Genomic DNA, 16,418 nt, shown 5'->3' on the forward strand with positions numbered 1-16,418 from the left:
AATTTTATATGATTTAGTATAATTTTTCAAATATTTAACCAAAATATATAAAAAATAAAAGGAGAAAAACCACTGAGGGAAACCAACCAGGGAGGTCACATGTCCTCTATCGCGAGTCCGAGGAGTCCAGATGAACGATTTTGTCATCTAGGGAGGAAACGCGGGCTCATCCTAAAGTTTAGGCCCAAGGGAGACTTTTTTGCGAGGAAAAAAAGATTGATCATTAAGCTTAATTAGGTCACATTACAATCTAGAAGCACAACATGTTGTATACAACTAGGAATTTCTGATAACCAAACCTCAGAGCTGAAAGCTCGTCTAGCATGTTCTGCCAATTCATGTGCTACTATATTTTGCTCTCTATTGATCTTGACCAAGCGAACATTTTCTAGCATTCTCATGATGTTTTGCTATCTTCTACCAAGCTAGCATAAATAGGACGATTAATTTCATGCTTAGCAAGAGCAGCCACACAACTAGAACAATCAGACTCTAAATTCACTGGGCTGTCACACCATTGATGAGCCAACCACGAGCGTTCCTTCCATGCAAGAAGCTCTGCTTCTTCCACCGAGGTGCACTGGAACATGTATCTCCATGAAGAGAGATGGACACACCCCTTGTGATCCCAAATGATGACCCCTCCAGAGGCTTCTCCCGTCGCCTTAACATAATTTCCATCAACATTTATTTTAATCCATCCTTCCTCCGGTGGTTGCCACAAGAGCTTGGGTGTTTGCTTCTCCAGAGGCACCTTTTGTTTTTGTTTTCCTGCAAAAACATTGAGTGGGAATTTTCCTTTCACATCATCTATAATGTTAAGTTGTTTTCCAGAAAAAGTTCTTTGCAGGGCTCTTAAAGCACGAGCTGATGCATCAATAGAAAGTTGGCCTCCTCCATGGGTTATAGAATTGCGGTCACTCCAATTGTGCCAAAAGATTAGGATGATTACAAAGCGCTCTTCCTCAGACAGCTGATCTAGCAAGAGTAAAAACTAGTCTGGACCTGATAATTGAAGTAGAGTGCCATCCAGCACAGGCCAATCTGTACGCATTATTTCCAGGAGAGAACGAGAATGAGGGCAAGCAACCACTGCATGGTAAGTTGATTTAGATTCCATACCACAAATATTACACGTATCGTCCTTCAAGATATTCCTAGCTTTCTTGAGACTTGTTGTAAATAATAAATTTACTAAGCAAATGGTAACAGGTCAAGTTTGTTCTAGCCCATTGTGTTAAAGGGTTTCAACTAGCAGGGTAGAAACTGGTTCAACTGTCGACATAAACAAAAACAAAAAAAGAACCGAAAGATTCTTATCTAAAGTTGGTCAATCAAACCTTTCAAAAAAGAACCGATGTTTATGATGTCGTTCTTTGAATTACCCAAAGGGGTGTTAAAGAAGTTAGACTACTACCGATCGCGCTTCTTTTGGCAAAATGATCAACATAAAAAGAAATACAGATTAGTGAAGTGGAGTCTAGCATGTCAACCAAAGCAACAGGGTGGCCTAGGAATTCAAAACCTAGAAATACAAAACATTTGTTTACTAAGTAAATGGTTGTTCAAACTCTGTAACGAAGATGAACTTTGGCAATCTATTTTGAAAAATAAGTATCTCAGTAATAAAATCATAGGGGGATGCAATAGCAAGTCATCAGACTCACACTTCTGGAAAGGACTTATGAAGGTGAAAGATCAATTTTTAAGTTTGGGATCCTTTAAAGTGAACAATGGAGCTCCGACTAGGTTCTGGGAAGATGTTTGGCTACGTAACCAGCCACTAAATTTGAAATTCCCATCACTTTTTAACGTAGTTCGCAGGAAGCAAGACACTGTTGTTGCTGTTCTTAATTCTACACCTCCAAATGTTTCCTTTAGGAGAGTGCTAAGGGGTCAGAATTTGAACAACTGGAATAGAATTGTTTCTTCAATAGCAGATGTACAACTCAGTGAGGATCCATACTTTTTTTATTGGTTTCTACACTCATCAGGTCAATTTTCCGTCAAGTCTATGTATGCTGCGTTAGTAAACAATGGAGTTTCGGTGTCACAATATATTTGGCGTGCAAAATTACCAACTAAAATTAAGGTATTTATGTGGTATCTTAAAAAGGGGGTAATTTTAACTAAAGACAATCTGGTTAGACGTAATTGGCATGGAGATAAGTCATGTGCTTACTGTCATGTTCCCGAGACTATACAACATTTGTTTTTTAGTTGTGCTCATGCGAAGGTTTTGTGGCGCGCAGTTCATGTAGTGTTTGGTTTATCACAACGGCTTATGTGGATGATCTGTTTAATCGATGGTGCAAAGTCGGGGGTACCAAACATAATTTGTTGTTACTAACTACAGCCTCGGCTATTTGTTGGACCATTTGGATTTCTAGGAACGAGGTTATTTTTGATAAATGTAATGCAAAATCATACTTGCAGGTACTTTTCAGGGGAACGTATTGGCTACAGCCAATGGGCTCTATTGCAGCGTCATGAGCATCAACACGCTCTTGTCCTCCAATGTCAGCAGCTTAAGGAGGCGGCACTTCGAGTCTTTGCGTCCTTTGGTTGGTTATCATCGAGTCGATTAGGTTTACATTAATCATGAGAGAAACTTGTTGCAGTTTATTTACCTTGCTTGGACTTATTTGTGCGAGAGTGTAGAAACTTTTACTCGTTTGTAATAAGTGGACTGATTCTACCTTGTGTTTCTAATTGTGTTTCTAAAACTAATAATGCCCTAATTGTGTTTCTAAAAATATGCCCCATTATCTTGTCCCAACATTACTAGGTATTTCTTTGGAATTTAGCTGACGATCAGATCCCCCAATTGAATGTACGCCGCACGGGCTAATCTCGAAAGTGCATTTGGCGAAACCAAGTTTGAAGCTGAGGTCGCAGACTCGCTGTAGTTGGTTCGTCCAAGAAGAGGTCGTTTCAGTGATTCGTGAGAACTAATCAGAAGTATTATTGCTATTCTAGCTAGAACCAAACAGCTATGTATATGAATGCTTCGCTGATACCAACTCACCATGAGATATACTGAGACTGTGCTTGTGCAGAAATCTGAAGCCCTTCAGGGATTCTTCCCGAGACACCAAAAATATACTGGTTTTCTCGTTTGGCTGGATCTTTTCATGTGTAGCCGAATAACTTTCGTTAGTCATTATTCCGAACAACACAGTCAGTAGTCATTGCTCACTGACAGCAGCTAGCGATGACTGACTGTTGCGCGCGCTCGAAGAAACAGGGGACCCTCTCGATTTGCCAACTTAACTGCATGATAACGAACGATAAGCCTGGATATGGATGGGGTAGTGTTGCCCGGTCACACACGGCGGAGGAGGTCCTGAGTGTTGACTCGTGCGAGTCCACGCACCCACATCTCAGCGTCTTGCTGGCAACTTTGGAATTACAGACATGAAGTAGTTATCTTTCGCAATCAATCACCAAACCTTCCTCACCTTCTGCTCGAGTGCAACACTGCAGCCGAACTCTAGACACGGCGCCTACTTTGTATCATGGCGCAGTGAGGTCAATATTACTTCCATGCGAATTTCTATGGCTACTTCACTGGTCGTCCACTCGAGTCAGCAGTCAAACGCATGTTTCAGAATAACCAGAGAATAGAAATATCTACACTATCCAGATTTATCCTATATATAATAATAGGTCACACAATTGTAACTTGGAAACCGAAAATCAGTAGTGAAATGGCTCCCGCAAAGGCACACCTCCACAACCTTCTGCTTGTGTTCATAACTTACTTCCTCAAGCTTAGCACTGCAGCGCCTTGCCTCCCGGATCAGGCTTCTTCCCTCCTCCAGCTAAAGGCTTCCTTCATCGGTGACAGCTTACCATCATGGCAAGCTGGAACGGATTGCTGCCACCACTGGGAGGGCGTCACCTGTGACATGGCCTTTGGAAGAGTCATTTCTCTTGACCTCGGTGAGTTCGACCTGACGAGCAGTTATCTTGATCCTGCATTGTTCAACCTCACCTCTCTCAGGAACCTCAGCCTTGCATTCAGTGACTTCAATGAAGCCTTTCTCCCAGCTTCCGGGTTTGAGCGGCTCACAAATATGATCCACCTCAACCTCTCGTGGACCAGTTTTCGGGGTCAGATTCCAATTGGAATTGCTTGCCTCAAGAACCTTGTCACCATTGACTTGTCTGGTAATTATGCTTTGTATTTTGAACGGCCAAGTTTCCAAACCTTCATGGCCAATATGAGCAATCTGAGGGAGCTTTATCTTGATGGAGTGGGTTCACTACGGCAGATTGGATCGAATTGGTCAAGTGTTTTAGCAGACTCAGTTCCCCAGCTACAGGTTCTTAGCTTGTTTGGGTGTTTTATATCAGGTTCTATCCACCCCTCATTCTCAAGGCTTCGCTCACTTACGGCGATCAACTTGGGAGCCAATTTTGATCTCACCGGCAAAATACCTGAGTACTTTTCTGAACTATCTTCCTTAACCATTTTAGACATATCACGAAATCAGTTTGAAGGGCGGTTTCCAACAAAAATCTTCCAGCTAAAAAGTTTGAGGACTCTTGATTTGTCCGATAACCCCATGCTTTCTGTGAGGCTAACACACTTCCCCGCTGGAAATAATTTGGAAACACTAAATCTAGCAGGGACCAATTTCTCTTATGACATGCCGTCCTCGTTTGGCAATCTTGAGTCTTTAAAGACATTGGGGCTTAACACGATGGGCATTGATGACAAACTCCCTGCTTTGATATCTAAGCTTCCATTATTGGACGACCTGCGACTACAACTCATGGGATCAAATTTGGAGAACCCAGTATTGTCTTGGGTCAGCAATCTTACCCGACTGACACACCTAATGCTTAATGGTTATGACTTCTCTAAATCGATTCCCACTTGGATCGGCAAACTGATAAGGCTACAAAGTTTGAAAATGGAGGACTGCAGTTTCTCTGTGCCAATACCGTACCAGATTAGAAATCTTACAGAATTGGCAGAGCTGAAGTTAAGGAGTTGTGACTTCTTTGAGCAGAGAATGCCTTCTTGGATAGGCAATCTTACAAAGTTGACTTCTTTGAACATCTATAATTGCAATTTCTCTGGGTCAATACCCTCAACAATTGGGAACTTGATCCAACTTGAGGAGCTGATGGTTGAGTCTTCTAACATCACTGGTGAGACTATGTCCTATTACTTTCTTCTTAGATACTGTATATGTCTTATCTCTTTTCAACTGTAGATTGATCTTAAACCTAATTTATGACATGACATCCATACTATGTCAACAAAACAGTAACAAATTTGTAGTGAATAAGAAATCTCCTATTTTACTTACTACTATGAAACCAATGGAGCCACCTTCAAAAAACAAGAAAAAGGCTTTAAATGTTGGCATGTTGAGAAAAACAATGATATCTTCACTTTGAGTCTTTGACCAATTTCTGTAGTTTAGCAGTTTCAATAGTGAGATGCCTTTTGCATGAGTACACGACTCGGTTCTTCTATAACTAAAATCAATTAGTTTGAGTTTTCAGCAACCTCCTCCCCCCTCCCCTCTCTAGATATATTTCAGATAACAAAATATAATTTTGGATAGATTCCATAATGTAACAAAATATAATTTCAGTAACAAAAGGACTTAATTTGGAGGCATTTGATCGATGATTCCACTAAATTGCAGGTTACACAGTACTTTCGTATCCATTTTCTCCTCTCTTGTAGGGTACTATTGTTTTATTTAGAAAAGTTCATTTTACTCCCTTCAAGTATAGTCAAAGTCTGAATAATCCCCTAAACTATAATTTGGTTCAAATTACCCTTTAAACTATACAATTTAGTCCATTTTACCCTATAATACAATTTATCTTTTTTGTTTCTCCTTACGCAGGTTGAATTTTAGTTTCCAATTTTGTAGGGCAGTAGTGGAAGTCACAATGCATATTAAAAAAAATTATAATTTTTCATCATTATTTTTCATATAATTTTGAACTCCAATAATTAATTTATTATTAAATATCCTAACCTATCAAAATAATGATAAAAATTATGATGTATTTTTCTAAGATGTGATATGATGGGTACTGTCATCCTTTTTTTTATAACACCCGTAGGCTAGCTTTATTGATTGAATTACATCATTTGCTACGAAAGGTATAATAAAACTAGGGGGGGGTCATCGTCCCATGTACAATTATCATTTGTGATCATAGCTTGCCTAGTTAGAACATGTGCCACGTGGTTTGCTTCCCTGCTCACATGTTCTATAGAGATCTTCTGGAAACTGCTCCACACAATGTTGCATTCATCATAGACTATCACGGCCAAATTTGCCATAAATCCCCCATTGCTCATGATTTCAGTCACTTCCATATAATCAGATTGGATGATGATGCGATTACCTCCGATATGTTGGGCTAGCATCAGACCATCCTTTAGAGCAAAGGCTTCCACCATTGGAGCATCAACTTCATGAGAGATGTGCCTATTTGTTGCTGCGATCATACCCCTCGAGCAGTCTCTGAATATTACGCATGTGCTCCCACTGCCCCTGTCTTCATGTTTTTAAATGTCTACCTTACCTTCGCTGGGATGTGACGCTTCGAACGTCGTGTTTGAGCACCTTTTCTGATTTGTGAAGTGCCACCCCCCCCTTGCACAAATGCGAGTGCGTGGCTCTTCATTGTGTTCGCTTCGGCACGATGATTGTGCAATTTTTACGTGTGCGAAGCACCCCTCCCCCTTTGCTCGATCAGAGGGGCGGGGCTTCGTTTAATGTCCTTACTTGATGCTTTCAATTTTTAGGATAGCTTCAGCTCCTTAGCTTGAAAACGCCTTATCCTAGCCTTCAACATTGTGCGTGATAGGACTTTCCTTAGGATGCCTCTGGCTCTTTAGCTCATGTCGGTCAAATCCTAGCCTTCGCCATTTCGCGCGACAGGACTTTTCTTGCCATCGGCATTTCGCATTACAAGACTTTCCTTGCCTTCGGCATTTCGCACGACAGGACTTTCCTTGCCTTCGGCATTTTACATGACAGGAGTTTCCTTGCCTTCGGCATTTTGCATGACAGGACTTTCCTTGCCTTCGGTATTTCCCACGACAGGACTTTCCTTGCCTTCGGCATTTCACACAACAATCTTTCAATGTTTGTGAAGTGAAGCCAAGGGGGGAGCGGACCATTCAGTTCGTGATCTCCGTGCTTACTTCTTTCAAGCATCTTTCGCTTACCTTGTGCTGATGACTCCCCTCTTCGCTAAATGATGAGGGATAGATGCTTCGGTGCACGCTTGTCCAACTAGACATTCTTTTCTTTTTTGGGGGGCCTTGTTTTTATTCCACAAGGTGAGCCATTATGATTGCCCTCCAGTCTTCACTGGTGATTGCACTAATGAATTTCTCCAGCTCATCGGTGCAGTTGACGAAACCATGCTTCAGGGTTTTGAAGAAGATATCAGGTTGCAATTGATCTTTTTGCGCTGCCGCCTTCGCCAACTTATCGGCCAGCTTGTTCTGCTTCTTTGGGAAGCTTTGGATGCTGAAGCCCAGGAAGTGTTTTTCCATGCCCCTGACTGTCACTAAGTACTTGGAAAGCTCAGGTTTGAGTGCTTTGTAAGACTTGCCCACGTGGCCTGTGATCAATTCCGAGTCTGACCTGATAGATAGTCTTCGGGCCACCCAAGCCCTAGCTTTGTGAAGGCCTAACAATAAGCCTTCGTACTCTGCAACATTGTTCATGCATCCTTGGAAATTGAGTCTGGCTGCGTATTTCAACTGTGTGTCTGAAGGTGCTATTAAGATTGCTGAAGCCCCTGCCCCAGCTTGGCAATAGGCTCTGTAATATTCAAGCTGCCATAATGCTTCGATTATCGGCTGATCTTGCGAGGGTTCGGTTGGTGTCCAATCAGTGATGAAATCTGCGAGGACCTGTGACTCGATGGTGCTTCCCAAAATGAAGTCTATTGTGTACGTTGCCAGTTGGCCTGCCCATTTGCCGATTCTACCGGAGGCCTCTCTGTTTTCGAACATGTCCCGAAGAGGAAAAGAAGTTGGGACCTTGATCTTGAAGCTTTGGAGGTAATGCCGAAGCTTTCGTGCTGCCATGACAACTGCATACGCCATTTTCTCCATCTCAGAGTACAACAGCTTTGATCCTCTTAGGGCTTCGAACACGAAGTAAATTGGGACTTTCTTGAGTGCCCCTCGTGCATTCGCTCTTCAACCAACAGTGCGCTGACTGCTGCTCTGGATGATGCGATATATATTAACAGTTCAGTCTTTAGGGAGGGGCTTGTCATTACTTCTAGATTCTCAAAGTATGTTTTGAGGTCCTCTAAGGCCTTCTCTTGTTCTGAATCCCATTGGAAATTTCCAGAGCCTTTCACTGCTTTGAAGAAGGGAAGACATTTCTCAGCGGACTTGGAGATGAATCTGTTCAGAGAGGCCAATCTGCCTATCAACTTCTGCACTCCTTTGTTGGTGGTGGGTGGCTTCATTCTCCTGAGGGCTTTGATTTTTTTTAGGTTTGCCTCGATACCCCTCTCTTTGATCAGGCACCCCAGCAAATTTCCTCGACGTACGTCGAAGACGCATTTCTCAAGGTTCTACTTAAGGCCATGTTGTTGAAGGTTGGCAAAGGTTTCACGAAGGTCCTGGATGTGATCTTCACGCTTTTTGCTTCGGACGACGACGTAATCCACAGAAGCGGAGATGTTTCTATCCAACTGAGAGCCCAACACTTCCTTGACAATTCTGTTGAAGGTGCTTCCCCCATTCCAAAGCCCCTCGGGCATTCTCACGTAGCAATATGTGCCAAAGGGTGTTGTGAAACTAGTTTTCTCTTTGTCAGACTTCTTCATGAAGATTTGAAGGTAACCGAAGAAGCAATCTAGCATACTCAACATTTCGGACCCTATGGCCGCATCGACCAATGTATCAATGCACAACATGGGGTAATCATCCTTCGAACAAGCCTTGTTAAGATTTGTGAAGTCGATGCACATTCTCCACTTGCTGTTCTTCTTCAGTACCATGACTACATTGCTGAGCCATTTTGGGAACTGCACTTTGTGTATCACTCCTGCATCAAGCAATTTCTAAACCTTGGCCTAAGCGGCCTTTTTCCTCTCTTCGGATATTGTTCGATGTTGCTGTTTTTGTGGTCGGATCTTCGGGTCAACTTTCAGTGAATGCTCCATGATGTTCCTGCTAACACCTCGCAGGTCTGACGAAGACCAAGCAAACAAATCTTGATTGTTTCTCAAGAACTAGATTAACCTGGCTTTTTCTGCCTCCTCCAAGCCCTTGCCGATGATGACTGTTTGATCTGGGAGAGCGAGACTTTCTCCGTGTGCTCTGCTAGAGTGACACCCTCTGGTCTGTGTGCCTGATCGGACTATGATGGCTTTGACTCGGTGTCCTCTTCGGACTCTGCAGCTTCTATGGCACGAAAATTTTTCATGGCGTATGATGTGTTGCCTTCGCATCTGCGTGCTTCTTCCTGGTTGCCGAAGACTATTACAATCCCTCCGGCGGTTGGTAGCTTCATGCACAAATATGGCTGATGGATCACAACTGCAAACTTAATGATGGTGTTGCAGCTGAAGATGGCATTGTACGGATACCAAATATCCACCACATCGAATGTTATGACCTCCATTCTCTGCATTCTCTCTTTGTCGAAGGTCACATTTAGCTAAACTTTACCGAGGGCCTCTGTTCTTTTGCCGCCGAAGCCGATGAGTGGGTATTGGGGCTTCTGCAAGTGATTCTTTATGAGCCCCATCTTGATGAAGCATTGCCAGATCAAAATGTCTACTGAACTACCATTGTCGATGAGGATTCTTCCCACATCATTTCCTATGAAGCATACTGAATTCTTGCCGATGTTGGCTCTGATGATGAGGTGGTCGTTTTGTGGGTAATGCTGAAGTCTGTCTGCTTCGGTGAAGGACATCGAAACATGCGACCACAGGGGTGCGGAAGTGCTTGCCTTCGCAGACGTGCAACACAGTCCGGAAGTATTCCTTCCTCCGCTTCTTCATCTCGTTCACCGGCTCATTTGAGCCGCTGGAGACGGCGTTGATGACGTTGACCATACCTCTGGTTGAATCACTGGCATGCTTCAGTATTTGCCTAGGTTTGAGCTTAGGTGTTGGTGGCAGGTAACTTGGATCTTGCGGAGTCGAGCTTTGCGACCATGTTTGATGTGGTGCCGAAGGTGGTCACTGGGACCTGATGCGCCGAAGGGGCTGGCAGCGCCGGGTAAGATGGAGTGTACGGTAGCGGGTTGTAGTGGAATGTAGGGTATGACGGAGACCAGTGTGAGGTGATTGTCGAAGGCCACTAAGGGGTTGCAAGTGTTATCCTCGGTTGACTGCTTTGCACAGTGTAGTTGACTGGCTTCAATGGCTATGCGCTCTGCTGAACCAGCTCCTCTTTCTCTCTTTAGCGATGGGGCACTCATTTGTCTAGTGGCCTTTGTCTTTGCTGTTGAAGTAGAAAAAGGGTATTTTCTTCCATCGGACTCCACTGTCTCCGCGTTGTCCGTGGCTATTCCTGTCGTTTCTCCCCCTGGTTGTTTTGTGGGCGCGGACCACGGGCTTCCACCTCCGAGATCGTGTTCATGGTCCCTAGGGTCTTTGGTGGGTCTGCATGCCAAGGCTTCAGCTGCGACCCCTGGTTGCTTTTCACTTTCTTGTGCTCGTTCATTTCTTCGAGCCTTCGCCTCTTGCCCCCGGTCTGATTTGCAGTACTCTTGCATGACTTTGAATAGTCTGTTCCCGGTCTTCAGCTTGTGCCTCTAAGATATTCAACACATGGTCCCAGATTCAAACCCCTCAAAGCCATGTCGATGATGCTCGGTTTAGCCACATGCGTGGCCTTTGCGTGAAGCTTGACAATGGGCAACATGTAGTCCTGTAGGGTTGAGCTCCCCTGCTTCAGGTCGTGGAAGTTGCATGACGTCACTTTGTCAGGCTTTACTGCTTGGAAACCGGCGGCTAGCTCCAACCAAAGCTGTTCCCAAGAGTATATGTAGCCATTTGGAAGGTTGGTATACCAATGTTGGGCTAGGCCCTTCAATGCCAGGATGAGCGCCTTTGCTTTGCAGGCAGACCCTCCTCCGGTTGCTTCAATTGCGGCTTCGTACTTGAGTAGGAACTCCCTCAGGTCGGACTCTCCGTTGTACTGTGGTAGAACTACGGGATTGAACCGCCTCGGCAATCACAGTTCTTCTAGCTCTTTTCTTAATGGGGACCTTGGGCCTTTGTGGTACTGCCCTCAATGGTACTACCTTTGCCGGTACTCGCCTTCTTTCTTCCTCTTCGGTGTCGTCATCGTGACAATCTGCCACCAAAATAGCTGGTGGCTGGGACCTGTGCACTTCGGCCCTGGTGACTGCGGCTGCTTCGACTGCCTCGTCGGAAGGCTACATCTGCTGCAACACCCTTCTTCTCTCTTGTATCTTCTGGTGCATCAACTTGTACCGGACTCCTCCTCCTTCAGTTTCTTGAGCTGCTCCTAAAGATATGCTTCAGAAGGCACCCGCTCTTTTCCCTTCGCTCTTGTGATCACGTATGGGCCTCCTGCTACGCTCTATGCTTTGCCTTCTCGGTGAGGTGAGCCTCGATCGTCTGCATGTCCCGTCTTTGAGCGGAATGCCCAAGTAATGGAGCCCGACCTCGAACTCTCCATCTGCGTCATGGTCGATGGAGGCGTCGCCGCTGTTGGATTGTGGCACGATAGCGTTCTCCGAAGACGCCGAAGCATCCGCCAAAGTGCTTCCTGCACCTTACTTGTTCGCTGCCATGTGGCATGTTGGAACGAACCACAGGTGGGCGCCAAAACTGTTGGTGGAAGATACCCTTCGGAACAAATGGGTATCACAACAGCTTGGAAACGAGATCGAAGACCCCACAAGAATAGATCACTCCCAACACAGCAACAACACAGAAATGGCACAACAATAAATTTGTATTCAATGTTACAGTGATTACACGGGGTATTTATAGGCGCCGATTTAAATACCTCTTTGCCTATTTACACCTTTTTGCCCCTCAACGACTAGATTCCTGGGATATTCCATAGGTATACAGGTAATTTTACATCAATTAAGGGTTACAGTTAAGCACTTGCCCCCGGGCCATAGTGGGCCCGCAAACCCTTCGCCGCTCCTTTGATCTGCCCTTCGGTTGTGGCCCGAAGACTTCGGGCCATCGCCTCTTCATCTCCCTGCGTCTTATGAGCCAGGAATTGATGGAACCTTTGTGTGTCTTCGCGACCAGACCCTTCGCGGGCAGTTCTTCGGCATCCTCCGAAGCCACAGGTCGTGCTCTCTGTCATCGTCGTTTTGGCCTTTGATTGCTAGCCTTCATCTATGAGCCGAAGGTGGCGTCCCCAACAGAGCGTGCTACCTTAGCTTTACCAGTGACCACGGCCGTTGAACTCGTCGATCTATCCCAGGTCTATTCCGTGAACTGATTTTGAAGCTCCAAATAGGTGACTATAGTGGGGATGAAAAATATCCTAAAAAATTCTCGGGCAAGACTCATGCAAAAAAAGACTACATATGCAACAAATTATGAACAATTGTGGAATAAAATCTTATACACTATTTTCGTGCATCTACTTTCCAACATGTGTAAACATATTTAAACATGAATTCTCATGTAAAATTAACTTATATGGGGGAGTATACGACAGACATTTAATAAAGTCTGCAGCATTCTAACCAGTACTCTATACCCTTACATGCAGGAAAAATTCCGAAGTCTTTGTTCACTCTTCCCGTCCTGCAATATCTTGTTCTAAATGGGAATCAGCTTGTTGGTTCATTGGAAGACATTCCTGCTCCTTTTTCCTCACCATTGAGGAAAATTGATTTTGGAAGTAATCAATTAACAGGCCCAATACCCAAATCATTTTTTCAGCTTACGAATCTTCAGGGTCTCAGTCTTGGCTCAAATAAATTGACAGGCACAATAGAACTTGGCTCTATCTGGAGGTTGAGAAATCTCAAATATCTTAACCTGGGTAACAATATGATATCACTCGTAGAAAAAGAAGGTGATACGATTTTCTCTCATTCCCTTAAAATCCAGGTCCTATACCTTGCATCTTGCAACCTTAAAAAATTTCCGGCATCATTAAAATATCTTGACACTATTATGGATCTCGACCTATCAAATAACCAAATAGAAGGGGCCATACCAAGTTGGGTATGGGACAACCGCCCTTTTTGGTTGAACCTCTCAAACAACATGTTTACTACTTTAGAAAAGTCTCCTATTGTTCAGATGACAGATTTAATTTCTCTTGATCTCAGTTTTAATAGACTTCAAGGAAGCATACCACCATTAACTTCATCCTACCTGCTTCTGTTGGATTGCTCGACATCAGAAACTGAATCTTCCAGGGGCCGCGAGGCAAGTTTCAAACGCCTTCTCTATACAAGGCGCTGATGGCGGTAACAGCTCCTCCAAATGACTTTGCTGAGCTGGTAAGGAACAATTGTGCACCGCCAAGGGTCAAGTTCTTCATATGGCTGCTAGTCCAGAATCGGATACCATACCCGCACCAACTTGCTTAAGAAATCGGTCATCACGGATGCTACTTGCGAACTGTGTCACAACTGTGACGAGTCCGTCGACCACCTCATCTTCACATGCCCAGTTGCGGCAAGCTTGTGGCAACACGTGGGCATAGCGAGAAGCACAAGCGCCACGGTCAGCAACCTGGGCGCGCTGAAGCGACCGGATGCAATACCAGCAAAGCACTTCTCCGTCTTCGTCTTTGTGTGCTGCTGGAACATTTGGAAGGGTAGGAACCGGGTGGTCTTTGATGCAACAGAACCGTCGCTGCAACTGTTGCTGCGCAACTGCAGAGAGGAAGCTCGAGTCTAGGAACGAGATCCTCTGCATTTGCTCTCTGAACGGCAAGGGGACTCGCTACGCCTGATGCTGTTCGTTTGGCATCAGACAACACCCAGGTTCAGGAGATAATACACAAACTACACCTGCTGGCCCAGGAGCTTTATACGGCCCAGTCGGACGCAAGCAGTGGAGGAAAAGGGCACGAGGCCGAAGGAAAAGAGCGGGTGAACGAAATATATACAGTGAGGCCAACAGAACCACGACGGAGTTGATCGCCGGTAGAGAAGCTGTTGTGCTCTTGAATCTCGTATGTAAGTCTTAATCTGTCTTCTCTTGACGTCTTCAACATGCTAGGCTCAGTGGTACTAATATAACATCTCATCATCAGATTACTTAAACTGCATCAAACTTTACCTTTTTCTTGAACGAAGTAGCCGGTTGAAATTGTATTATGTGGCATGGAGATCGAAGACGCTAAAATAGAAGAGGCTTGCAAAGAGCGCCATAATTTCAATACGTAAGTAATATAACCCATGTACTACTATTCCTTGCTTGTTCTCTGAAATTGCACATGTTCCTTCTCATATATTTTTCCGTTGCAGAGATATGCTGCCTAGTTTGGTACCTAATGTTGGCATGGAATTTAGAAATTTTGATGAGGCTTGGGCAATTTGGACAGAAAGGTTTTGAGGTCAGAAAATGTACACAAACAAAAGACAATCTGATGGGAAGATCACATCGTGTAAGTTTGTTTGTGCAAATGAGGGTCATCGATTGAAAGACAAAAGATATCATTTAACAAAGTGCCCTCAAGCTGAAACTAGAACTGATTGTCAAGTGCACATGAATTTGATAATGGACCGAAAGAAGGAAATATTGAAAGTGACCGAATTGGTTTTGGAACACAATCATCAACTACACCTTCCAGAAATCTTGCACTTAATGGTCTCACAAAGGAAAATTTTCAGATTTACAAGCATTTGAAATCGAAACGGTGGATGATGCGAGAATTGGAACAAAAGATGCACATGAGTTGGCTAGTCGCCAAGTTGGTGGACCACTCAATCTTAGCTACATCATTAGTGATCACAAGAACTATTTGCGATTCAAGCGACAACGAGAGATAGTATATGGCCAAGCCGGTAGCATGCTTAAGTATTTTCAAGAGAAAATTGCTGAAAATCCATCATTTCAATATGCACTGCAAATGGATTGTGAAGAACAAATTGCAAACATATTCTGGACTGATGCTAAAATGATCATGAACTATGCATACTTTGGGGATGTTGTTAGTTTTGACACTACTTTTGGAACAAACAAGGAGAGCAGGCGTTTTGGTATCTTTGTCAGGTTCAATCATTTTAGAGAAAATGTAGTTTTTGGTGCTGCTCTCTTGTATGATGAAACTTTTGAATCCTTCAAGTGGTTGTTTGAGACCTTTCTAAAAGTTCATAATGGAAAGCAACCTAAAACCTTTTATATAGATCAAGATGCTGCAATGGGAAAGGCAGTTTGAAACTTTTGAATTTTAGAGTTTGTGAGATGCCCGTGGGGCTAGGACCTTGTGATGAGTGATTGAACAACACAGTGTGCGTGTGACGTTTCTCTTGGTTGGTGTCGATGCAGGTGATAGGTGGAGACTGAACATGCGGCGACGTGTGAAGAATGAAGATATGATGCCACGCCGATGGACTGAGAGCGGTGAAGGGTGGATCAAGACTTGCGTTCGAGGGATTTGAGATCGTGCGGTGTATGTCTACTGTACCTGACGACACAGCGAGAGAACGTTGGTGGACGGTTTCTTGGTTAAGCCACAAAACCAAGATCCCGGACGTTCGTTGCGGCGGACGTGGCTGAAGACGGGGACAATTGTCGATCGCGAGAAGATTCCGGATCGTCGTGCGGCGAGATCACGGGACGCCATGGTGCTAGATGGAAGGATCGCGGACATCGAGATTGTTTGCCGTGGAGGATGATATTGAGTGATACGCGCCGATTACGTTAATTTGATTTACGTAATGGCAAATTTGTAATTTAGGTAGTGCCACCCTATGGGTTATAAATATGTGGCACCTAGGATTGAGGGGTATGCGTTTTTAGGGTTTTTGGGCGTTTGCTACAGTAGCCGCCGTGAACAGTTCCGCGCTACAGTAGCCGCCGTGAACAGTTCCGCACTACAGTAGCCGCCTCCCTGAAGCTCTTCTTGCGTGCACTCCTCTCTCCAGTCTAGCCTAGGGTTTAATTCCTAGTGAGGGATTTTTGTTGATCTCTCTAATCAAGAGAGGGAGGACGATCGGGCGGAGGCTAGATGCAATTTTGTAAGAACAAGTACTTGGTTTAATACTTTATCATTAAGTATTGTTCTTCGTTTCATTGCATCGTGCTTATTTGTTCTTCGTCAGGTTTATCGTCGGTTTCAATCTAGGTTTTCTTGATCCGCATTTTATACTTAATTTCCTTGCATAATATTTTGAGAATAGATTTCTAGTGATCTTGTGAACCTATGTTTCGAGTTTCCTCGCGTTTGGATCTAATTTGCTAAAGTTCTTGAAATTTGGGAG

At 44.2% G+C, this 16,418-nt stretch overlaps 1 protein-coding gene across 1 annotated transcript; it reads left to right on the forward strand.

Moving 5' to 3' along the window:
• Positions 1–3,552: 3,552 nt before the first annotated feature.
• Positions 3,553–14,346, forward strand: LOC120659482 (LRR receptor-like serine/threonine-protein kinase FLS2). The gene is made up of 2 exons (XM_039937643.1): positions 3,553–5,163; positions 12,743–14,346. The coding sequence occupies exons 1-2, from the start codon at positions 3,603–3,605 to the stop codon at positions 13,444–13,446; spliced, it is 2,265 nt and encodes a 754-aa protein (XP_039793577.1). The 5' UTR covers positions 3,553–3,602; the 3' UTR covers positions 13,447–14,346.
• Positions 14,347–16,418: the final 2,072 nt, after the last annotated feature.

Source organism: Panicum virgatum, chromosome 2N (genome assembly GCF_016808335.1).
Source record: "Panicum virgatum strain AP13 chromosome 2N, P.virgatum_v5, whole genome shotgun sequence".
In the NCBI taxonomy this organism is placed as follows: domain Eukaryota; kingdom Viridiplantae; phylum Streptophyta; class Magnoliopsida; order Poales; family Poaceae; genus Panicum; species Panicum virgatum.

What these genes read in the sequence shown, in the direction of transcription:
- LOC120659482 (XM_039937643.1), top strand. Translation starts at nt 3,603, where the DNA reads ATGTTTCAGAATAACCAGAGAATAGAAATATCTACACTATCCAGATTT. An exon ending in TGAGTCTTCTAACATCACTG is followed by an intron (nt 5,164 to 12,742) that starts GTGAGACTATGT and finishes CCTTACATGCAG; the next exon opens with GAAAAATTCCGAAGTCTTTG.